General features: G+C 40.5%; 1 protein-coding gene across 3 annotated transcripts in view; it reads left to right on the forward strand.

Moving 5' to 3' along the window:
• Positions 1–22,954, forward strand: part of lrrc3b (leucine rich repeat containing 3B) — a 34,367-nt gene extending 11,413 nt beyond the window's left edge. For all 3 annotated transcript variants that reach the window (XM_034705389.1, XM_034705390.1, XM_034705391.1), the window contains exon 2: positions 15,630–22,954. In XM_034705389.1, the coding sequence (XP_034561280.1) occupies positions 15,776–16,558 (783 nt within the window). In that variant the 5' untranslated portion in view covers positions 15,630–15,775 and the 3' untranslated portion in view covers positions 16,559–22,954. The remainder of the gene's footprint in view (positions 1–15,629) is intronic.
• The last annotated feature ends 2,534 nt before the right edge of the window (positions 22,955–25,488 follow it).

The raw sequence follows: 25,488 nt of genomic DNA on the forward strand, positions 1-25,488 counted from the left end.
CAGTGGAAGTGAATGTTGAATTTGCGGAAGATATTACCGAGGGGAAGGAGGTAGATGATGAAGAGGAGGGGCCCCAGGACGGCTAGGCTAACGGCACCCCTCTACCAGGTTTTTTACCATTTCTCCAGAAAAAGTGAAGGTTTTCTGTTTGATATGAGAGTGAGTAGTAGTTCCATCTTGTTTGAGGCAGAGCCAAGGTTCCCATCCACCCTCACTGTATCCTGTGACCTCTGGACTTCACTGAGGAGAGGAAATCCTCTGATGAATGTTGCCCAACTCGCTCCAGCTCGTTTCTCTGCCATCTGGTCAAGTGGTTGTCTCACATCCACCAAACCTGTAGAGAGACAAATGAACACACGTCAGCACATCTTGAATATTGCTCTGTCAGGCTTTATTTTCCTCGAGATTTCATTATGCACACTTCTTGTTTATAGAGTTGTCTGAAGATATGAACATGACAGTTACAAATATTGCCAGGCACACACGACATAATCCTTTTAACTTCTACACAGTCTGTAATTATAACTGAAATCCTTCACCATAATGATATTCAAAGACTAATGATAGACTGCACAGAGTCATGAGTGATGCTGCCTCACTTTATTTCTGTGGATTGATACTTATTTCAGAGATGAATTATGTTATTGGTCTAATTCAGGGGTGTCCAAACTTTTTTCCAAGAGGGCCACATATGATGTTGTCAGAATACCTCAGGGCCAGTGGCTCCTACTGAGACTTTGGAATCATAAACGTTATATATGAAATATCTATTTAATAACAATTATTTTAAATATTTTCTCAATAAAACAGTAACAGTAGATTAGCAAACGTTATCTTCTTCTGGAGGAAAATGTTTTTCATTAGGGTCGGGCAAATTGGGACAAATATTGTATCATTATTTTCCTATGGCAGGATCACGATCTGGATTTCATCAGACTTCTTTTCGTGTTGTTTTTAAGACTTTTCTGACCAGCAGACAACATTTTTAGAACAAAATAATTATTTTCCTGCATTCTGAACATCAGCTTTAAGAGTTCATGTGTTTCTTCTTTATTGCCGTCTTGAAGAATTCCCAGTGCTGTGGCTTTAGACAGGAAGTCCATATGAAGCTTTTTGAGACATTTCTGGATTGGCTTTAGTTTTGTTTGTGCGCTTGAAAGAAACTGCAAATGTACAGATGATTCAGAAGGTGATTAATTTCTTTGCTATAAATAACACATTTTAAGATGGAAGCTTGGGGCCATAAATAAATGTACCTCGGGCCGCAATTGGCCCCCGGGCCGTACTTTGGACATGCCTGGTCTAATTGAACACATGTAGCAGCCATAATTTATCCTGCAGCTTTGTATAAAAACATATTTCACTGATTCGACTCCAATAGGATTTTTTTTCTGATCCAAACGTGACAACTTTTGCATTTTATGTGTCGCAGTCACACAAAATGCTAAATATACAGTACATACAGTAAATCCTCATTTAGTGCTCCTCATCCATGTTGTCTTTCTGGTCCTCTGAAAACCTCTGACCTGTTGACTCCAGGCCTGGCTCTGCTCATCATGACAGTTGTATGATGTTGTAGTTAAGTGAAATACGATCTGGTGATAACACAGAGTGATTTATTCTGAAAATTAACCGGATGTTTTCATTTTGTTTTGGTGCCTGACTTCCTGTCCCGCTCCATCTGCTCTGTTGAGATTGATGTGTCGTGCTCCGGCAATCGGGAAAATCAGAAGTCGTGTATCTCTGATCCGGAGGGCTGCGAGCTGCTGGATCAGAGATGCAGCCAGTACACAACTGAGCGGATGCATTGGAAGTTAACACATTGACTAGAATAGAAACTATCAGATCTACTGCAGTGATGGATCAGAGATGGACCACACACAGATCTGTTTGAATTTGGCCGTACGACTGCCTTTAAACTGCCTTCCTGCGTGGTCACTCCTGTTGTGTTCAGCAATGTGCAGTTCCTGTGCAGCTGTGTAGCTCTCCCTTGTACCATCTGTTTTTGCCATGGTGAGTTCACAACCCTGCTATCTTCCAGTATTTCCTTTAGAAATGTTGTAAAGTTAAGTATAAACCCACTGTTCTTCATCCATTCCTTTGGAGTCACACCCCCCACCTCCACTGCTCCCTTTGATGTCTTAAATTGAAGGATATTTTCAATCAAAGCAGCACTCAAAATGGCTGCAGGAGGCCACAGCTCTGGCTTTGAAAACAGGTATCATCAGAAGTAAGTTTATAGCAGTGTTTATGTTCAGGTATCTCCAACAGTAGCTGGACATGTAGCGGGCTGATGGATTCAGCAAAGACTCCATCTCCAATGACGGTTCAGTTTCTGTTTCAAAGTGCATGAAAATGTTTCATCTGCTAATTTCCAGACGATTTCTTTGCATCCATAAGTTCAGTCTAACAATGCAAGAGTCACTAAAAACGCCAGGAAGGTTTTCATGTTCTCACCTTTTACCTTAAGCCAGGGGCTTTCTGTCTTGATTTGTATTCCTCAACTGCGTCACTACATCAGTGGGTGGATGCAGCCAAAAGATGCAAATCAGAGTCCTAAGGAGAGATCTGCTTTCAACAGTTTGGTTTGCAGGGATGAAAAAAGAATAGGCCAAATGAAATGTGCGCACTGTGCGTGCATACTTGTTTACATCTGCTGGTGCTACTGTGACGGGACATGAAGTGCCAGAAACTCCTGAGTAATATGTGACACAGGAGTCCCAGTGGGTGTTTCACACCTCCGACAGTCTGAAGCATGGAATCAGTAAAAACAATAAGAATCTTTAACTGTGTGAGATAAGCTCTGCCATCGCTCTGCTGCTTCTTTAATTACTCTCAGTAGAGTTGTTCTTTCTCCGTGATTGGGACATTGCATTCTTTTTCCCATGCCAGCCTCGATTCATTAGGCGCCTTAATTGACTGGAACATGATCAATGAGTAACAGTGGCAGGTTTTATAACCCAGGCAAGACGATCCTTGAAATACTGGATGAGAGAAAAATTGAACTCTTGAGAAGGCGTTGTTGGAGAGCCTCTGACCTGACACCGGAGATTTCTCAGCTACAAACACTGCTTGAAATTCTGTGTAGGAACACCATTTTCATCCTACCTCATAAGAACGGAGAGTATTATACAAATCCCTGTGTGTAAGGAATCCACTGTAGCCTTCCTGTATTATGTTAACGGTTTAATAAACGCTGCATGGAGGATTTCAGATGCTCAAACACGGTTCAGTTTTAAGACGGTGCAGTCTAAGACTCAGTGAGACTGTAGTTCAGAACGTTAGGAAGATTTGTGTCTCTCAGGGAGGAACGAAAAGAACAGAGCGTTTCCTCTCTCACAAATTAAGAAAGACCTTTTTCAGCAGGCGCAGCTCAGCTTCCTTTAATGTTTAATATCAAATGCAGAGTGAGAGAACCGAGGGAACGCAGGGTGTGGAGGTCAGATTCCCTCATGCTGGGCTGGGATTTCAGGATTCCTCTGCTGCGTCCCTCCTGCATGGAAGAGTTTCAGAGCCAGGATTTAAGAAAAACGAGAGGAGAGGAGGGAGAGATTTATTTTGCATTTAAAAAAATTAAGTCCAAATGTCAAGCAGAACATCTGAATTTCAGAATTAGTGCTGGGAATAAAAACGGCAAAATTTAGAGGTGGAAGGTTTTTTTTGTTTTCATTTTACATGACTACAATAACATCGAAAAAGCAAGCATGAGGGTTTTAAGATCCCAGGTATGAAACAAGCTGAACCAGAGGAGGGAGGATTTTGAAGTAAAGCATAAAGACAAGTTTCAGAATTGGTACCAAAGCGAAACTCTTTACTTTCTTTAACAAGAGAGAAGAAACAGGAATAATCTGAACTATTACACTGCATTACATTATTATTGCAAAAGAAACATGTAAAAGGGATTAAGAAAAAAACACAATATCTGTCAGTGTCAGAAAACCAAAAGGAAGCGGACCCAAAATGCAGATTAACATAAAAAGGTTTTAATAATCTAGAACTCAAATATAACAAAAACATACTTAACTCAAAATCCATGAAATAACAAAAAACATTGAGGACACAGGAATCACTGGAGACAACTTGACATGACACATCACAAACAATGAACCGACACAGAAGGGAGAAAACAGAGTAGCTGTTTTCGAAACTGCCTGCTACATTCTTCCTGCAAATATAGTATGCAGTATGCAGTACAGCATACTGCGTTTGAAGGTAGTATGAAGTATGAATGTTCCATTGGATCTGTTTTGCAGTATGTTGGGTCAGGCGTAGTTGGATTTTGCAAATAGAGCAGAAATAAACAACGGACAAGCTGAGAGTGACACTGCTTCTTTATGATCACTTATGATTTAAAAAGTTACCAAGTGGTTTATATGGAATTTAATAATTTTCACTGCACCTAAAAACTGAGTGCCCCCTTTAAAAAGAAGAATGTTAGTGCTGTGCATTGAAACGGTACTTGAGGAAGACTGGTCTGCTGCATACTGAGAAATTTTCCCAAATCAGTACGCCATCCGGGTAGTTTTGGCATACTGCAGATTTTGCTCTTGTTCACATACTACATACTGAATGTTGGCCAAATCAGAAAATCAACATCGAGGGAAAATATAGGAAGTAAAACTAAACCAGACACAGGAAGCAATAACTACAAAATAAGACAGGAAACACTTGACAAAACACAGACCAGGAATACACATGAGAGCATACAAAAAAGGAGAACATATAACATAAGGGAAAATCATCACGTGAAACAAAAGACCCTAGAAATTAATAAACCTGAACAGGGAAAAAAAAAAAAGCGGCAACCTCCAGTCTAAAAATATGAGTCAATGCGGAAGTGTTAAAAGCTGCAGTTCATAGAGGATCCGCTTGAGGCTGGCTCCAGAAGTACCAAAAGTCACATACACATGAATGGGGAAAAGACGATCTTTGCAGCATTAATAAACATGTTTACAGCCTGGTACAAAAGATGAGTGTAGTCTGAATAGCTAATTTCTCGATGTCCTCTCACTGTGTGGGGGGTGAATTTTTTTCTAATTCGGCTGCCTGCAGGAACACTGCAGCTGTTGGCTAGGAGGCTCAAAGCCCGCCTCTTTACGTCACACTGGCTCGACAGAAGCAATATGGCTGCTGCTGCCGATTGGCTTCAAAACAGCGTTCAGAAACAGATGGGTGAGGGCACGGATACTACGTCCATATTTTTTACAGTCTATGGGGTCACCATATTGGAAATGCTTACTCAATCCAACTTTTGGTCGGCCTAACAGGAGTCAAAGAGGTGGAGTTGAGGTGGATTTCAGCTACAGCATTACCGCCTGTCTGTAAACTTAGTTCTTTATTAGGATTCCCATTAGCTTCCACAGTGTGGTTGTTAAGCAGCCAACCATGAAAGTCAAAAATGAAAAAGCAAAATAAATAAGGTATCTGTGAAAATAAACAATCAGTCGCATCAAACTACAAAATAATGGAAACAAAAACAAAATAGACACAAACATGTGGCGCCAAAAATCAATAAAACAGAACGTTGTTCAGAACAGTGATTACATAATAATGTCTACGAGAAATTCATCAGCATGTGTTTATAGACTTTTTAAAAGAAAAATGGTTGTGCCTCATAATCTTAATATCTTCAAAAGTAAAGAGTTATAAAAAACACATCACTGTAGAGTGTGTGTGAATAGAGGAATTACCTATTCAGACCAAAATCATTTTTTGAACCAGGCTGTAAACATGGTTATTTCTACTGTGAAGATCGGCGCCTTTGAATGAGTGTGAATGTGGATTCTGTGGCTTTGAGGGCCAGCATCAGGTGGACACTTGAGGAAGTGCAGTTTCACCGCCTACAGGGTCATGGGTGGCTGAGGCTCATTGATGCATGTGGGAGTGAAGGCTGGCCTGCGTGGTCTGATCCAACAGAAGAGCTACTGGTAGGAAGGAAACAGTTAGTAGGATCGAGTGGAGCTGGTTGAGCTCAGCTGTTGAGTTGTGACCCGGATGTTCAGACGCTACAGCCTCACGTTCGACTCCCACCTTTGCTTTCACCATGTTATTCCCCTCTCTCTCTTCCATGTGATGACAATCAATCAGCCTATCTCGACTAAGGGGATAAAGTAGAGTCCAAGAAATAATGAAAAAGACAAAGATAGTAATGCTGAATCTGTTCATAAAGCTCAACTGATCCTTTGACCTTCTCAGATTGCATTATTTAACAACTTAATAAATACAGCAACATTTCCTTTCACTGCAGTTCCACATTGATCCACATCGTCTCCAGCTTTGCTGTGGTTCTCTGATTGAAAGTATGCTTGTTGTTCTAAGTAAATTATTTACATTTGATATTGAGTACATTTTTAATTCAGTCCGTAAGAGATAGACACGTGCACTATTTCTCCACCTCATATTCTTTCTTTATCTCTGATTTGTAGACGCTGCAGAGTCCTCTGACAAAATTATTGTAGTGCACTCGATCAGACTGCTGATCTCTAGTTGGTGAAATCTGTTTTTGTGCATCACATTAAGCACATATTTAAGAGGACAAAGCACAACTCCTGCACGGTCTTCTGTGGGTCAATTAATTTGTCTTAATTTAACAACACACGGCAGAACACTACACTACTGTATTAATGTGCCCCAAGAGGGCTTGGTATAAAGGTTCACAATAAAATGTTTACTTATTTTTATCACAAAGACCTTAAGGCAGGACCACAAGATTAACTTTCAGTTATCTTGGTATTAGTCCCATCACAAAAAAGGCCAAAGCAACCCTGCAGGATCTGAAGTCAGAGACTGAAATGCACTGGTGCTGTGATTTTGTTGTTCTCATTAGATGTAACATTATGCAGATCTATTACTTTGAATCATGTGTTCATATACATTTCCATTAGCTCCATAACACCCTATTTGATACTGGCAGGGCTGCAACTGAGCTAATACGTCTAAAACAGTCATACACAGCACAGAATAACTCTGAGCACCAAAATTCATTTTGGGGGATAAGCATGAGTTGTTCTCATCAGATCTGTGGTGCACTGATGATAGAAACGAGATGTTAGCAACCTTAATTTGAGTAGTCACACTTTCTTTTTTCTGCCAGTTCTTCCTGTATGTTGCAAATACAGCTGCTGATGTTTTTAACTTCTTCATATTTTCTGATCTCATAGTTTGCTCTGAGTTTGTAAAATATGATGATCAACTGAGGGGAAACTCATGATTTGATTTTTGTGATTGGTGTTATGTTGCTTACTCTGCCCCGTTTATGTGAACATACTCACAGGAGCCCTGAGTTTATAACCAGCTGCATGACAGAAGGTTTGGATCTTTACTAAGGATGTATTTACTGTAAGGACTATTTCTGATTGCCAGACTTACCCTTAAACGATATCTTTGACCTTCTCTCAGCATGTTAGCGTAATGAAACCTACAAGGATAACAGGTTGAGATATCAGTTCAAGCTCCACCTTCTAACCGTGAGTAGAAATAAGTCGTCACAGTGACGTGTCCTCGTCGTCTGAAAGCCCCTCAAGCTTCAGATTCAGTTTGACAGCTCATTTTTTCAGGTTTGTGTAGCTCATGGGATGGAAACGTTTTGTCAGTCCATCACTTCGTTCCAGACTGAATGTCTCAGAAACCACTGAATGGATTTTTCTGACGTTTTGCTGTCCTGGAAATGAGGCTTTCACATGGCTCAGACTTTTCTTTTCTGTCACCAGCTGGTCAAATTCCTCTGACCCAATGAAGTGATGATTTTAACGACCTCATGATGAAGTGATTACATTTTTGTCTTAGACTCAGAGAAGATACATTTGATTTTTTTCTCTTGTGCCTCCATAAGGTCACTTTGTAGTTAAGAAAGAGAAGTCTCCGCTTCTGACATCCAGTGCAAACATTTATGTTTGATCTCTTATTTTTTATGCAATTCTTTTTGTACCTCAAGCAATAAACGTTTATTATGTGTGGAGCCCCTAAAGCCCCATAAGAGGATAATTTTCATCTTTTGCAAGTTTAACAGAGTTAATCATTTCACTCGCCAAATTTCATTCATTGTCTGTTTAGCCAGCACTTATCATTCATTTGGCATTATAGTTACTCTAGTTCGCATTACACTTGGGCTACCTCCACACATAAACAGATATTTTAAAAAACACATTTTTCTCTATGTTTTCAAAAAAAATGATCCTGTATGAAGTGCTGTTGAATTATTTTCTGTCCACACAACGCAATAACATCTGATATTGCTACATAAGCATGCCAGGCCAATAGAGTATGATACTATGTAATCAGTCTGTTACACCCTGCTTTAAGGCGGCTCTATGGGGCCTGCAACAATCCACCAGTTAACCCAATAATGTACACAGGAAGCACTTCAAAGGGTAGGATTTTTATTGACTTGATAAATAAATAACGAATCCATTAAAAAATATAAAGTAAGGTCTAAATGAACAAAAGTCCCTGATTGAGCCGCGGCCCCGCTGAGCCTGGTGTGCCTCGTTGTGTAATCGTGCAGAGCAAAATACAATACAAACATAGAGTTGGAACAAGTCCGTCACAACAAACTAATTGTAAATCAGGTTTTTTAAACTGTGAGTGGAGTGGTGACTTAAAAAGCATGATGTATTTATTTGCCCCTGTGCTATGGTATAATGATGAAGTAAAGCTAGGTTTAGATTACAAGTTTTACCCATTTAAGGGCATGGCTGAGTTGATTGACAGGTGGGGACACTGTAGCTGTTAGCGAGGAGGCTAAAGCCCTGCCTCTTTACCTCACAGTAGCTCAGACAAAGTTAGGTTGAGTTCAGCATTTCCAATACGGCACCCGTCTAGACTGTATAAATAATGGACGTAGTATCCGTGACGTCACCCATCTGTTCCTGAGCGCTGTTTTGAAGCCAATGGTCGGCGGGAGCCATGTTGGTTATTGATGTACTCATCCAAAAGAGTGTGATGTAAAGAGACAGGGTTGGTGGGCAAAAACTTGTACTCTTATTATCTTCTGAACCGTTGCGTTAGAAAAGAAATTCACCCCCCCGTACAGTGTGTGCTGAGAGAGAAATTAGCTACATAGACTGAAGCCGTTTTTTGAACCAGGCTGTAAACATGTTTATATCTTCTGCAAAGATCATCTTTTTTGAATGGGTGTGTGGTTTCCGGTGTTTCTCCAGCCAGCCTCAAGTGAATTCTCGATGAATTGCAGTTTATAACACTTCCGCATGGGCTTCATATTTTGAGACCGGAGGTTGCCACTTGGTTTCAAAACAGGGCTTCAGGAACAAATGGGTGACGTCACTGGTACTATGAAGAGGTGAACCACCTTCATAGTACTGGTGTTGGTGTGTTTAATGCTTCTTAGGTACAAGCAGCTTTAAACTAATTTCCATTTTTTTGTACCCGAGTAGGATACAAGTTGTAAAAATCAACTGAATGTGTGCAGACTCAAAGTAGCCTTTAGCTTTATAGTTATACATAATTTGTATTTCAGAGCTGGTCATGTTGGTGCCGCTGCTAGTTACACTGCTGACAGAAACTTAGGTTTATTACGACAGCTCTTTTCTCTGCTGACTTTACTGAGAAACCTCCCAAAAAAACACCTCGTGTCAACTAACCTGCAAAACACGAACGCATTTAATGATAACTCTTTCTTTTATATTTGATTTGTAATGTGAGATATGATATTTGTTTTCCACGCCCTGAGGCCACTTTCAGCGTTATTATTTGCATTGTGCTGCATCTCTCTGATGAATAAACCGAGGTGAACACGTGATTTATGAGGTAGTTTCACAGAACAATAATAAAGCAGTGTTATGTCAGGAGATCAGATCTTTCTATAAATAAAGCACAGGTTAAATAGATCCAGCATAAAGCCTAATTTCATACAACAACAGGTTTGTCCTCCTGTGGCAGAGCAGCAGCTGGATAAACAGCTTGAAGTAGGAAAACAGATGATCCCTCGCCTCTCTACTTCATCATACGCTGGTGTGAGACATTATTCTGCTCTGTGCCTGGACAGAGAAATGTATGAGGGGTAGACCACCTTTCAGGGTCTGTGTATTTCCAGGAATGTGATAGAGAAGGACAGCAGCTGTGTAGAAGTAGCAGGGCTTTATACCTTCTCTTATGCTCGTCAAGGTCTCAGGAAAATCTGTTGAAACATTTATGAACAGATCAGTTTGTGCTCTGCTTTTAAAACAGATCACCTTAACGCCAATTTGGGCTCTGAAAGGCTGGCTCCACGCACCCAGGGTGTCGGCTGCGTGACGCTCCAGCTCACACTGTCATGGCTTTCAGACTAGGTGTGTGTTGGCTGCATGAGCTGCTGCTGTCAGCACAAACTGTCTTTATCAGTTCTACCCAAATTCAACCTTTAAAATATCGGTTATCACAATTTATTGGCTTTCTAAATGTCTGAGATCACGTCTGTACAGGTAAGGACTAAGGATGGGCATCTCAAGCCAAAATACTATTCGATAAACATTAGCTTCTATTCGACAATTATTCAAATAATCCCCCCCACGTTAACCAGCAGCAGGGCGAGGTGCTGCTAGTAGCGAGCACTGGCAGCGTCTGTCCCAACCTTAACAACCGAGAAAATCACTGTGACTGTTGCTAATGTTTTCTTCTTTAGCTATTTAATTAAGCGAGCATTCTTCTCTTTCTGTTATTTAATGCGGTCAGCAAACAGCTTCAAGACGCACTATAGCCACCTTCTGGCGAGAATACCGTATTACAACCAGGTACTGGTAAAAACGATGAAAAATTGTACTTTTAAAATGAAATAATAATCAAAGGGACTCTTCGATTTTTACAAAGTGAACGAATATTCAAAAATCATTGCCCATCCCTAGTAAGGATGAAGAAGTGCGCTCACCTGGATTGTATCATCGTTGCACGTAAATAAAATATACAGATAAATCAGGATTGACAGGATATTTGTTGTACCTACACAGCGCTGGTTTCAGGTTCTTTACATGTTTGTTTGGTTGGGCTGTCAATAAAAAATCTTGTATAAAAGAGGCACTGAATTTTTATTCAGGTGCAAAAACGGCAGAGAGAGAGAGAGAGAGAGAGAGAGAGAGAGAGAGAGAGAGAGAGAGAGAGAGAGAGAGAGAGAGAGAGAGAGAGAGAGAGAGAGAGAGAGAGAGAGAGAGAGAGAGAGGAGAGAGAGAGAGAGAGAGAGAGAGAGAGAGAGAGAGAGAGAGGCAGGACATAAAAAAAGAGACAAAGAGAAAGATCACACAGGAAGAAATATAATTACTCATACACTGATTTGATTTGATTATAAAAATTATGACCTTAAGGCGTGCAGGATTTATGATCTTGTTTGATGTAGGCTTTTTTGCCACATCAAGGATGGTAACAGGTGTTGGACATGTTTCACAAAAAAAAAAATTGGCTTATTTTGAGGACAGGTGCCGAAACAGCTGTTTGGAGAGAGAAAGAGAGGGGGGAGGCAGATAGCAAGACGAAGATAGGGAGGAATATATCGCACTGGAAGAATAACACCTGTAAGGAAACAATTCATTGAATTATCCGAGTACATCCATTTTAATAAAGCATGGAGATAAATTATTTAAAGCGATGTTTTGTTTAAAGTAGGGATGTACATTTGAAGTATTTTCTGTGATCGATTATTGGAAATGTTATCGATCAATTATCGATTAATTGATAAAAAAAAACCATTATTATTCTTATGTCAAAAACAAGGCCAAATACGTTGTTTTCCCCCTAAATTGTATTTTCTACAGCAACAAAATGCAAATAACTGAGTGTATTGAATACGGGTACATGTTTGACACGCAGAATATCAACGATCAGGCTCATTAAAATATTCTACGCGGACATAATCTTATAAAGTGAAGGCTGAGACTACTAACAGAAGCATACTTCAGACTCGCAGTGTCCAGTTTGCTGTCTACTCGTTCTTATTGAGAAAAATAACGTGTATTCAATCAGGTGTCAGCCGAGAGCGCAACCATGTCACTATCCAGCTGCAGAAAAGCTCAGACAGCTCTGATGTTGCTGGTCTGCAAACATAGCGTACCTGAATTTCCCACCTGTCTGTTGCCTTCATATCCAAAGGTGGGAAATGTCCTGTTTAGAGTTGTGAACCTTCGTGTCTGTGTCGTTGTTGGCAGCAGTTTTGTATTGATCCTCTTTTAAAAAGCGCACGTGGAGACCTGACACGCAGCCGCAGCCGCCAGCTGAGTGTCTCCGCTGTGCGGAACACCTTTAACAGCTGATTCACATCCAAACATGCTTTAAACTTAAAACACTTCCCTGATAGCTGAGGGTAATATGAGACCACATGATGTTTGTTCCACGTGACGGAAAATTGATAACAAAAATGTGTGTTTCGAGTAATTTCTTAACAATCAATCGATAATCGATTAATTGTGGTCATCCCTAGTTTAAAGTGGACTGCGTTCCAACAATCTGTGGCCAGAAGCAAAAGCCCTGAATAGCCTTACATGCTTAACAACCTTCATTTATAAGCCACAAAACACAAAACACCACCCAACCAATTTAATACAGATTATTACCCTCTCTGTCCTCACTCGCTACTTAAACAACTATCAGTAAAATGTTTTACATATACTATACTATAGTGTATCATTTTAGTATATATATATATACATATATATATATATATATATATATATATATATATATATATATATATATATACTATACGAGAATGTGCATCATCCAGTCTAATGAACTTAAAGTGTAATTATCAAGCCCTAGTAATAAGATAAGCTAACCCTTTGATATTACTTCGACAGGGAAATCAGCATTGTTACAACAGTAATGTAAAAATACCTGCTGAGCACTCATTTCTTATTAGATTACTCGTTTAATCACCAAAATAATCAATAAAATACTTGATCACAAAAATATTAGGTTGCTGCAGTCCTACCTGTTACCTGAGGTTTGGTTTATTACTAACTTAGCATTTCCAGGGTCCAGATCCACAACCCACAGGATTTATCACGGTGAAGGTTTTAATTCTAAATCTAGCAGTTACGGATGTGCCACATGATTGCTCTGTCCAATGGCGCACGCCCTGCTACACAGGACATGTGTTTGGAGCGTAGTGCCAGCTCAGAGCTGCCAGGATCAGCTGGGTCCAGTATAGAAAGAACAACATAGAAACAACAGATCACAGAGCCTTTCTGTGGTTGAATTTCTGCTCATTTTGAGAGTATTCCATCACATTTGTGCTTTAATCATCACTGAGTATGCTGCAGAACTATAAAGTTTAGTATTTTGCAGGTTTAGATGAGTTTGATATTAATAACTGTGCTCTACTTTTTTGTCCTGTTACCTTCTGACACAGTTATCATCTTATAGTCCTGCTGTAGTCGACATGGATTACAGATATGTAGCTGTTTTTAGCTTACATCCATAATCGATGAGTATTTCTGATCTATACTATAATTTAAATGGTCGGTAGTCCATATATGGTGTTTTATTTGAAATTGAGATAATAATCAATTAACATTTACATTAAAGGTCACATTACCCTGCAGAAATATTTCTTTCTAGAATCTTTTCAGGGTGACGATTTGCAAAGTGGCTTCTGTCATTACTCAACAACTCTGGCAGTGTCTGCATGTTGCCTGTCACTTTTTCTCCTCTTATTTCTTCACACAAGAAAACCGCAATGCTTCCATTTTGTCTCTCTTTTTCTCGCCACAGAGAAGGATGATGGGCATGCTTGGGGCGATGGTCTCTGTAGTTCTCAGCTTCACTCAGCCTGATAGAAAACTTCCCCTTCTGCCTATGAGATCTTCAGCTTCATATTGTCACAGGTCCTCGGCAGTATCCAGACACTTAAGTTAGAGTGAAATTGATGATACCGTCACATCCTTACTTCCCTGTGTGTCATGGCCAAAACATGTTGGTGATTGTTGAATCAGTTTTGGTGCACCATTTAATTTCTGAGTGCAGAGCCACAAAGATGGTCCTGTAAGTTGTATAATGGCTGCAGTGAATACGAGACATAAAAAGTTAAACACAGACAGTAGAGGCTTTTTCTTTTCTGCTGCATTGAACTGTGAAAGGGAACACCAGGTTTTTTTTCATAGTGTGGTCTGTTAACGCTCTTTATGCTGTCTTGTGATGTGCTGTTAGACTGTGGCTCACTTTAACAGTCTGAGATCAGTGTGAGATGAATGAGTCATGTTTGTTCATCTCTTATGAATCATTATTTCATTCCCCACATTTAAAAAGTTAAAGTGTGAACTACACAGTGTACAAAGACTATCTGCAGGTGTTGTGAGTGAATCTCAGCTCTCCCTGCACTTGTCACAGGTAGACAGTCAGAATTGTCTTTATCTAGTATGCATAATGTATAAATAAATAATGGACAGGGACCTTTTTAGAATAGACCAGTCAGACGGTCACCTAGGGTACCACCTGCTCGAGCGGGCTCCAACAGAGAGGAATGAATTTCTAATACCTGATCTATTTTTAAACATCTGTACCCCTGATGCCTGAGCACACTGAGCATTGTTAACTAAGCTAATAGCTCTGCTACATGAACATGATTTTAAGAGGTTTCTGCAGGCAGACTCATTAACCGAGCCTGCTGGATGTCACTTATTCTGTGAAAAAGAACTCCACTTGTGCTCCAATAAAACTGGAGGGGAAGGAGCTGCTGTGCCAGTTATAATTGCTCTATGTGGAGTTATTCAGCTGTTTGACATTTCTATGTTGCTTTTAATGCAGATTTAACAGAAGCTGAGTGTGCAGTAAAAATAGTGTTAATGAAGTTTGCTTAAATATTGGATCGTAAAACATGGTGAGGACATCGTTAAACGTTTGATACTCTGGTCACCACAGTACAGACGAGAGAGACCGACACTTGTAGAGGGCTCATAAAACTCTTTCACAGATGATCAGGAAGCTGCAGTTACCCCTGCAGTCTAACTAAGTCTATAGCAACATAACTAACTAAGAGCTGGTCCAAGCCTGAGCCAGCTCTAACTATAAGCTTGATCAAAAAGGAAAGTTTGAAGCCTACTCTTAAAAGTAGAGAGGGGGTCTGTCTGCCTCCCGGACCCTGACTGGTATATGATTCCAAAGGAGAGGTGCCTGATAACTGAAGGCTCATTCTCCCATACTACTTTAGAGACTTTAGGTATGACGAGCAGGCCTGCATGCTGGGAGCGTAGCGTTCTACAGGGGTAATGGGCACTATGAGCTCTTTAAGATGCAAAGGTGTCTGACCATTAAGAGCTTTGTAGGTCAGAAGAAGGATTTTAAGTTATTTAAAAATACGTCAACAGTTTTTCTGTATTTTGTGGTGTTTTCTGTCCTTTTTCCTTTCTCATTATTTTTTATAAAGGCTTTGGTTTTATCTGTTTGTTGTTTATCTTTTGTGCATTGGTCAGCACTGTGGTCAGCTGCTGCAGGTAAATGTCTCTCTGAATAGATTGCATTATATGATTATAACACTCATCTGACCTGGGGGTACTTCACCTGGGAGGAGGTGGAATACACTGCTGGACAAGAGAAATCTGGGATCCTTGTTCATCAAGGAAAAATCTATATTAGCAGAAAATAATGGATGAATGGATAAGATGCAAGAGAATTGTTGGCTAACCCTCTCTTCCTGTGTTTGTTTGTTTCAGGCTTCAAGGCAGCATGGTAACATCTGTTCACGCTCTATTATCTCTGGTGGGTGGACAGTGAGGATCAGTCGCGACCATGCGATGTGTGTAAAGGACCAGTGGGGGTGTAGTGGCCCCAGGCGGGATGCTGCTGACGGCCGGTCAGTATGACTCTGCTGGACTTGTGGCTGTCGCGCTCCATCCCCATGTGCCTGCTCCTTCAGAGCCTTGTCCTCATGGCCCTGTGCTTCCCCTCGGCCAGCATGTGTCCAAAGGGCTGCATCTGCCGTCGCGACCCCCACCTCCACGGCCTGAATGTGACCTGCAGTCAGTCCCGCCTCAAAGAGATCCCCCCCAGCCTCCCAGTAGACACTGTCCTGCTGAGGCTGGACCACAACCAGATTGGCACCGTGCCCGATCAGGCCTTCCATGGACTCAGGCTTTTGAGAGAGCTCAACCTTTCTTACAACGCAGTGGAGACTTTAGGGGAAGGTGCCTTCAGTGGCATAGAGGCGACGTTACAGGTGTTGGACCTCTCCCACAACCGCATCACTAGCGTACATAAGGATGCCTTTGCTCGGCTCAAAGCTCGCATCATTGTGGATGATAACCCCTGGCATTGTGACTGTGCTCTGCAGCAGGCGATCGGTGGAATGGCGCACAATCACGAGGCAGCGGCCCGGGTCCTGTGCAGGAGCTCAGAGCTTCGAGACCAGGAGGGACGACCTTTCTTGGCCGTGGACACTGACCTGTGTAACCTGGCCAAAAGGACCACAGACTACGCTATGCTGGTGACCATGTTTGGTTGGTTCGCCATGGTCATTTCATATGTGGTGTATTATGTCCGTCAGAATCAGGAGGATGCCCGGCGCCACCTGGAGTACCTCAAGTCTCTCCCCAGCAAGCCCAAGAAACCCGACGAGGCGGACGACATAAGCACTGTCGTCTGACAGCCGTCTCAAAAGTGACTGCCCAGAAATAACAATGAACACCAAAATGTGTATGTAACAGGACCCATATTTATAGCGTTTACTATTTACAAACTTTTAGCTGATGTGAGCATCAAATCTGCAGAGATGTCTTTGTACTTTTTGAATTTCTTCGTCGTTCCTAACCAGGGTTTGTTTGTAGCTGGCCTGAGCTGAGATAAGAAGAGAGACACGAGTCTGACACCAACGCCGTTTTTTCTACAAAAATTGCATAGGGACTTTCAAAAAATTGAATCTCAGGTTTAAATATTGACATGATAATGGCTTTTTTAGAGACAATTTGGAATATCTTATAAAATATATCTTTGTAAGTCCTTATTTCCCAGAGCCCTCTTTTTGTTATCTCAAAGCTTGTGATGAAATGCACATTGAGTCTTGCAAACACTTGCGAAATCAACTGCATCGCTCATTCCCCTTAAAATGTATTGCAAAAGCTGCAAAAGTATCAGCAATTATGAATCAATGGCGTCTTTTTGGAAAGTGCAGGGTCCAAGTGTGTAATATTTTAAATCATTATGAGATGAGGTGTCGAGTCATCCTCCTGGTTGCCTTGAGCTGCTGTAGCTTGTTTTCATGCACAGACATCATAATGAGGACAAACATGTTGGATTACACTTCAGCATATCTCACAATCATTTCAAGTAGAGTTACTGTGAGCTGGAATCTATGGAAGCCCATTTCTGCCAAGACAACAAATGAATAAAGGGGAAGGAATAACTGAAAAAGGCATTCTTAATTTTGGGACACATCATTTTTACAGAGAAATGTTGACTTCCCACAGTCAAAAATGTCTGTTATTCTTTACAATTGTATACTAGTTCAGTACTAAGTAGAATTTTTATACAAATATATACATTGTCACATTGTCAGGGAACACAATCTGTTTCCTGACCCAAACCACATGACCAAAAAAAAAAAAACCTCTGCTCAAAAATCTGTATACCAAGCTTTAGCTAGCTTCCAAGGGCGTTTTCACAATAGCCTTGTTTGTTTGGTACTGTAGCCGACTAGTCTCCTTTCACACTAATACAGCGTTCTATGCCCGAGCAGTCTTTCCCTTATTAACAGTCTGGTACACTAGGTGGCGGTTTGAACGTAGTTGGCTCGCGTATCCAACAATAAGAAGAAGCAATCATTGCAACCACTCGTTTCATGAACTTTGGAGACGTCAATAATGACTGTCTCACCGGCGTTCTACTTCAACATCTACCCTGCAGCTCAGAGTATGATGGGGATGTGCTGCACAGGTACGACGTATTCAGTCGTATCCACAAGTCATATAGTTGTGACGTCATATAGCATCCTTGTTTGGGCACGGTTGCATAGACGTCGACTTGGTGCATGGTGCCAGAATGATTGTGTTCACACAGATCAAATGAACCAAGTGTACTTGGATCTATGTCCTAATGTGAAACCATCATAAATGTCAGCTGGTATGTGGTTAGGGGTGGGCGGTATAACGGTTTCAACAAAATCACTCAAGTCACATTCTGCCACGACAGGACTTTTGCTGGATTGCCAAGACCAGTTCAAAATGTACTTTTGGTTTTAGTACACACATGAGAGATTTATGATACTTCCCTCAACACTGATACGGCCACAGTGACAGGTGAATAAAAGTGATGTAACCAAGTGATTTGTGACTGACAACAAGGTTGACTGAACCCTGGTCCTCAGACTGTTTGCTCTGACACTTCAGTGCAGAGCCTTGTGGACCTACACACAGTCAGTCTGGGGATCCACAAGTTGTTATGGCTCAACTCGGTTTGTCTTCAGAGCAGCAGGGATTTGCATCTCCCGAACATCTGGTTTACCTGTGTGTAGGTGTGTAGGAACTGACGCCTGTTTGTTTAAGATGTCAGGGATGATTTAAGGAGCAGGCTGTGGCTGTGACTTGTGATCTAAAGAGCACCTTTCCTGACAATCACCGCGAACTGTAGCTTTGCTAAAGCTCAGTTCATTTGATGGCAAACATGTTTCATTTCTTCATACTGGTTGTTATGTTGCTGAATAACCTTTATTGTGAAACAGCTACATCTGGAAGTGAGATTCAGCAGCAGTAACTGAGCATGAGTCTTTAAAACGTTAAAATAAAGCAAGTGTTTAAAATACAAACAGGGAAGCAGGGGGAAATGAAAACTTCAGGTCACACAGATTCAGTTAGCAGATAAAATTTCCTGAGAACTGAACACACAGTGACCTTTAAAAACATCTTTCTCTGTTCTCAGGAGCAGACATAGGCTGAGTGTAGCACGCAGACGTGTTTGGGGGTTGTAGTAAGTGAGGATGCATTCAAATGTGCGACCCCTTTTTATTCAGCATTACCGCGATATAAAAACGTCACTGCAAAAAGCATAAAAAATATCCTGTTCATTTATGGCCATATCGCCCACCCCTCGACAAAACAAGCTCGGACTGAAGTGAATCTTGGTGAGGTTGATGTAGAGATTCATGTCTTTCTCACTATGTCTACGTATTTTTGTGTTTGCAACACATCTTTGTTTTCTTCTCTGGTAAAAATTGGTTTGATACATCTGACTCTGGTTGGTTAAGGTTGTGCATTATTGTCACACTGCTATGATTCAATGAGGAATAAAATCTGATTTATGCTTCTGCAATGATTTGACACCATAGGTCTGTGGAGCCCTATTCATACACAGGCACCTACGTACGTAGCCTGACATGCACCTCCTCCAAAATGTAACTACACATTGAAACGATGTGGACCGCAAGCCCTGGGATTAGTTCACTGGGCAGCTTCTATTTCCTGCAGACGTCCCATCTCTTTTCTTTTGTGTTATAACTGCTGCATGATCAAGGGAAACATTTATCAGCTCAAGCATAACTTGCTCAGAGTCTCCATAGTTCTCTGAGTACAAACAAGCAGAAAACGATGTGGGACTGGAAACAGCCGATCTAACTGGCACAAAAACCAGACTGCCTACAAGACACATAGAAGGCCCCGATACACAAGTATGTAGTACTCCCAACGGCATCAGCCACTACAGCATAGTGTCAACGCAGAAGTGTAAACCAGGATTAAGAGCTGGTTTAGATCTGGTCTCCACTAGAGGAACATACATTTGCAGGATGAATTGCCTTGGCATGCTCTACATTTTAGAAAGTTTGATTTGTTCAAGTTTGTAATAAATTGGTGGTAATGCACAAATAATGCAGAAACAATGAATCTGCAGCATTTTGATTAATTCATATTTTAAATCTATTGATTTATCCCTTTCTGTTAACAACCCTCTTGATGGTACATTAGTAGAATATGTTACACTGTGTTTACATTGCCCAGAGACCTAACAAACGCACACAAGCGATATTACTGGGTTGCATGTTTTAAATCAACGCCTGTGTTATATCTTATTTTTAAGTCATTCACTGCCATAAAATATGCTCAAACAATGTAAAAAATATTCTAAATTATAATTTATATATCCTCTGGTTGGAAACAAAATGGTACATTTGTAAGTTGTTCAACAATTTACCATCAGTTTTTTTTCTTTCTTTTTTTTTTTTTACTCTGAAAACACTTTTTTTTTTTTTCCTTTTGAAGAACTCCTGATATTTTCTTTATGTACTGTTTACTGGAAATTAATCCCAGAGTTAGGTAACAGATGAAATGCTGTAAAGGTAACTTTAATGCAAATGGGCCAGCAGATTTTCAATAGAAGTGTAGAACGGGGTCCAAAGGTTAAAATTGTATGTATAGCTGTTAAAATGCTAACTTGACATGATGACAAAATTGATGATTTAAGGGCAGCTGTTGGGACCTTCCTTTTTGTGTGGTTGTTGTATTCGCCCCCTGTGGACAAACTATGTAATACAAGGTCCTGTTAAGAGCTTTGGTAATCCAGATTCGGTAACCTTTAAATGTCTGAATCTGAATACAGTTGGTCCAACCCAGCTTGGACTGTACAAAGATAAATGTGTTTCAGAATCTGGATCAAACTTATCCAGATTTAACCAGCAGATTAAGGTCCCACCTAGATGCTTCTGATGATCCATGTTGTCCATCCTGGTCTCATCATGATATGCTCTGTGTAAGCACCAATACAGCCTCTTGTTCCATACCAAGGTTATGTGGTAAGAACAGAGCTAACTCCTCTGCAGATACCTTGAGATATTGATGAATGCTCTGGAAAAGGCTACGAAGCAGACTTTGGGTTGGGATCACTTAGTCAAAGTATTTCAACAGCATCAAAGGTCCCATATAATATGTTTTTAGCTGTTTATAACATGTCCTAGTTGTTTTTTAAGCACGAAATTGACTTCACAAAACATTATAAATGCAGCCTCTCAGTTTCTAACCTCATTATCCATACTGTGATCTGATTAAAGCTGTGTACTATTTGGCTACCTCCATGTTCTCTGAGGTGGAGTGTGCAGATCGGTGCAGTCTAATACAGAGACGGAAAAACACCAAAACAAACATGGCGAGTGCTCCAGAAGAACCCCTGCCAGTAACGATATAAATGTTTCTTATGATAAACTGTGAATATTATCACATAGTGGTGACACTTACTGATGGCAGGTCTGCCATTGTTTAGTCACAGACCGTAGATAAAGATCCTTTTATAAGGGTTGGTGTCGAAGCAAACCAAGCTTTTTACTGCCCCTCGTAGTTGAAACAGTCTAAGGTGAAGTGGTCGGCACAAACAAACAAATGACCACCAACTGTAGCCACTGCAGCACGGTGTTGTTGAAAATAAAAAGCAGACACTTTTTCCTTTGGTTCTCCGGTGGTGGGACAGGATATACACATTTGTGTTGTTTTTTGCAAATCATAGAGCAGTTGGTGGGTCTGGCTCTTACCCTGGACATCTTGACTCTGCAGCGTTGAAGCAGAACCTCAATAGTGAATGAGGATCCAGAATTGCTGAAGGAGTGGGAGTGGTTTTGCAAGCATACTTGTCCAAATCACTCCAGTCCCTACGTCACCACAGGACCAATTTCAAATTCCCTGAAGAAGCTATGTTTCCCCAGGAGGTGGGCTTCAGAAACAATGCAGAGGTGTTTTCACTTTCCCATTCTCAGGGTTGCTCGGCTGCGGGATGACTAAAGTATAATACGGGCGAGGAAATCTTGTTTTTCATTATATGGGACCTTTAAAGTTTGGTCATTCGATTTGTAAGGTGTACGTTTTTTCCTGTTGTCTTTAATCTGTTGTTCTCAGTGTCAGAGTAAGTCTTTGTATTTCTGTCCTTAGGAAGAGAAAGCACAGGCTCAATGTCGGCCTGGACTCTGATTCTTAATGCTGTTGTTTTGTCATTGATGCAGATCTTCAGAGTCAGTGCTGTTTCCTGTAATTTCTACATTTAGCCTTTTACTCCTTCATTAAGAGGACAGATTTTTTAAAGGAGGATGGCACACTACACTAAAATCTCTGCTTGATTTGACAAACAAACACAAACATTCCTGCTTAAATCAAGCTGCCAATGCATGCATCATTTCCCTTTAATATCACTGTGCACGGTAATGTTCCCCACAGCGGGCGGAGACAAAATTGATGCTGTCATTTTATCTCAAATGACTTTCCTGACATCAACACTGCAGGAGCTCACTCAATCATAGGACCAGAGACGGTCAGTGAACGCTACATGAAAGACAGGATTGAGATTAAGAGGAACAGGAAATGACATTCTCTCCAAACAGCTCATTTTGATAAGTACTGCCTACTTTAAATAATAGCCTGAAGACACACTGCACATAGCGGGTGACATGTTGGATACTGGGTGTTGCTGATATCTGGTGAAGTGTCATGTTTTGATTGTTTGTCACAGAATTTGTACAATACTGGTTGTTGAATTACATCTTAGGGGATATGCAATGTAGGTAGAGAACATTAGGATATCTTGTAAATAGGAACGTAGATGTTGTGTGAAATACTTGAAATCCCTTTAATTAGTTATTGAATGTGCTTCACCCCTTAGCCTTGTCTTGTAAAGGTAACCTCATGCCCCTCACCACAGGACCAGGATAGGGTATAACATGCATGTAAATGTAATGAAGCACAGTGTAGCCAAGGACTCCAGAGTATTTCTAAGTGCCTGAATATTTCTCTCATTGATTTATTTTTGATCCATGTCTTCTTTCTCCACGTCTGGTCTCAGTTCTAGATACACAAGCCTCTCTTTGTTTAGTAGATATATCAATTTAGGGTTTATTTTGCAAGTTAGGAAAAACTGGATCAACCATGCTAATGTAAAGAGGTGTAAAAGTGAACTATACTGTACCATATCACAGACGGGGTGTGATGGACACACAGCTGAGGTTGAAATGTAAGCACTGACTATCGTGGTTGTGTTGTAATGGCATGACATTCAGAAATAAAGAAGGTATGCATTGGTTTATGGTTGTTTGCTTTCTTTGCTCATTGAAAACAGCTTTGGGCAGTGAATGAGTCATACACTACTGTACTGCCACAGCTTTTTCAGAACAAGCATTGTACCACATTTTCACAGGTCATTTGAAATATGAACTCCAGGTGACCCTTTGGTTCTTGAGGGCTGTGACAAAGTTTAGTGAGCCTGTTTCATCAAAAGTAGTGCAAAGAGAACATATCAAATGTTGAACCTGAAAACATTTTAGTGTATTCTGAAAAAATGTATGCCCATTATAAATTTGATGCCAGCCACACTTTTTAAAAACAGTTTTACCACTGTGCTTTATCTGCTCTTCTTTTAACAACACTCTGTAAACATTTGTGAACCAGGAGACCAGTTTCTAGAGTTTGAAAAGTAAGATGTTGTCCTATTATTGCCTGGTGTAGGATTTAAGCTGCTCAACAGTTCAGCGTCTCCAATGTTGTATTCGTTTTCATTTCATACTGCGTGAAATGTTTTCAGAGGGTGAAAAGACAGGACAACAGGTACCTGGACTCTTCTACTACAAAGCCCTGCTGTTGTAACCAAGCAGCAACCTCCGGTCTCAAACGATGAAGCCCATGCAAAAGTGTTATAAACTGCAATACATCGAGAAACTTGAGGCTGGCTGCAGAAACAACGGAAACCACATAGACATGAATGGGAAAAAGACGATCTTTGCAGCATTAATAAACATGTTTACAGCCTGGTTCAAAAAACGGCTTGGCCCTACGAAGCTAATCTCTCTCAGCACACACTGTACGAGGGTGAATTTTTTTCTAATTCGACGGTTCAGAAGATATTAAGATTACGAGTTATGCCCAAATAAGGACATGACTGACGTGACTCCCAGTCAGGAACACATAGCTGTTGGCTAGGAGGCTCAAATTCCGCCCCTTTACATCACACTCTGCCTGGTTGAGTCCTGTATTTCCAATATGGCTGCCACCGTCGATTGGCTTCCAGAGAGCTCCCAGGAACAGATGGGTGACGTCACGGATACTGTGTCCATATTTTATATACAAAAAACAGATAATTCACTTTTTAAAAATCTTAAAATGTTTCAAAAAACATATTTTTTCTATAGCTAGCTTTAGTTTTTATCAATCAACTGAGTTTGGGTGGCTTTGACTAATTTTAAATGACATTACTAACTAGAGGTATCTTAAAAAAAATAACTTTATTAAAAATGTATATTAGATAGAAAAATGTTTTATGAAAAAGTATAAAAACAGTTTTTGCAAATGAACTCTTCAGAATTTGTTCAGCATTAATGGAGCCTTCACAGACGTGTAAACTACCCATGCCATGGACACTTATGATCCCCATACCATCAAGGATGCTGGCTTTGAAGTCTTCGCTGATAAAATGCTTGGTGGTCCCTTCCCCTCTTTAGAGCGGAGGATGCAGCATCCATGATTTCCCAAAAGAATATCAGATTTTCATTTATCAGACCACAGGACAGTTTTCCACTTCCCCTTAGTCAATCTCAAGTCAGAGAAGTATCTGGCGTTCCTAGATCATGTTTATATATGGTTTCCTCTTTGCATTTGTGGATGATGCACTGTTTCTTTGGAAGTAATTTTAAGGCAATGCAATGAACTCCACTACAGAGTCATGTCTGTTTCTAATGCAGTGCCGCATGAGGTCCTGAAGATCAGGTCCATCCAGTCTTGGTTTTGGTCTTTGTCCCTTTTGTACAGAGGTGTCTCCAGACTCTGAATCTTTAATGATATTATGTATTGTATGTATTATCCATTTTTGCCACATTGTTAACGGGAAGAGGTAAAATAATTAGTTTTGTAAATGTGCTGGACTCCTCTTCGGATCGATTTGGAGAGATCTGACTGCCTGTTGTTTTTTTCACGATGTCTGAAATAGAGTGTAGGCCTCCAAATCAAATCATGGCAGACTTGTGATATCAGCAAATATGATATATCTGTCCAAAGAATCAATATGATATCCCTTTGTGATGACGCTGATGATTTACAGCCATGTTGTCAGTTATGTAATTGTACTGAAATAAAATAGTTATTGTCTTTGTAGATATGTTTTTTCTTGAGCAGACTGCTTTCAGACATGCAAAGTGTCACGTCATGAATAAATCATGTGCTGGTGATGACAACGCTGACAAGTGCTGCACTCCAGCAAGGACAGAGGTGATAAGGGGGCACTTATCCAAGAGTTTTCTGATGAGACGGCTTCTTTCTGCAGTCCAATCTGATCAGTCATACAGTTTTCTTCAGTTACGTTACTCATATATATTACATGTATGCTTCACATGTCAGTGGACCAAGATCTAGGACCCTTGTTTCATACTCATTGGATCGACACTGTCATCGTCCAAACAACATGGGCTTCCAAAGAGGTTCCAGCTTCTCCTTCTGCCTCACCTCCTTTATCCATCTAATTGATGCTGCTTTTATGTGCAGTGGAGGTTGGATAAATTGAATCTATAATATGTGTGTATTTTATTTATCAATATATTTTCCTTATTTTTGTCATGTTATGTCTGAGTTA

The sequence above is a fragment of the Notolabrus celidotus genome, chromosome 16, assembly GCF_009762535.1.
Source record: "Notolabrus celidotus isolate fNotCel1 chromosome 16, fNotCel1.pri, whole genome shotgun sequence".
Classification (NCBI taxonomy): Eukaryota; Metazoa; Chordata; class Actinopteri; order Labriformes; family Labridae; genus Notolabrus; species Notolabrus celidotus.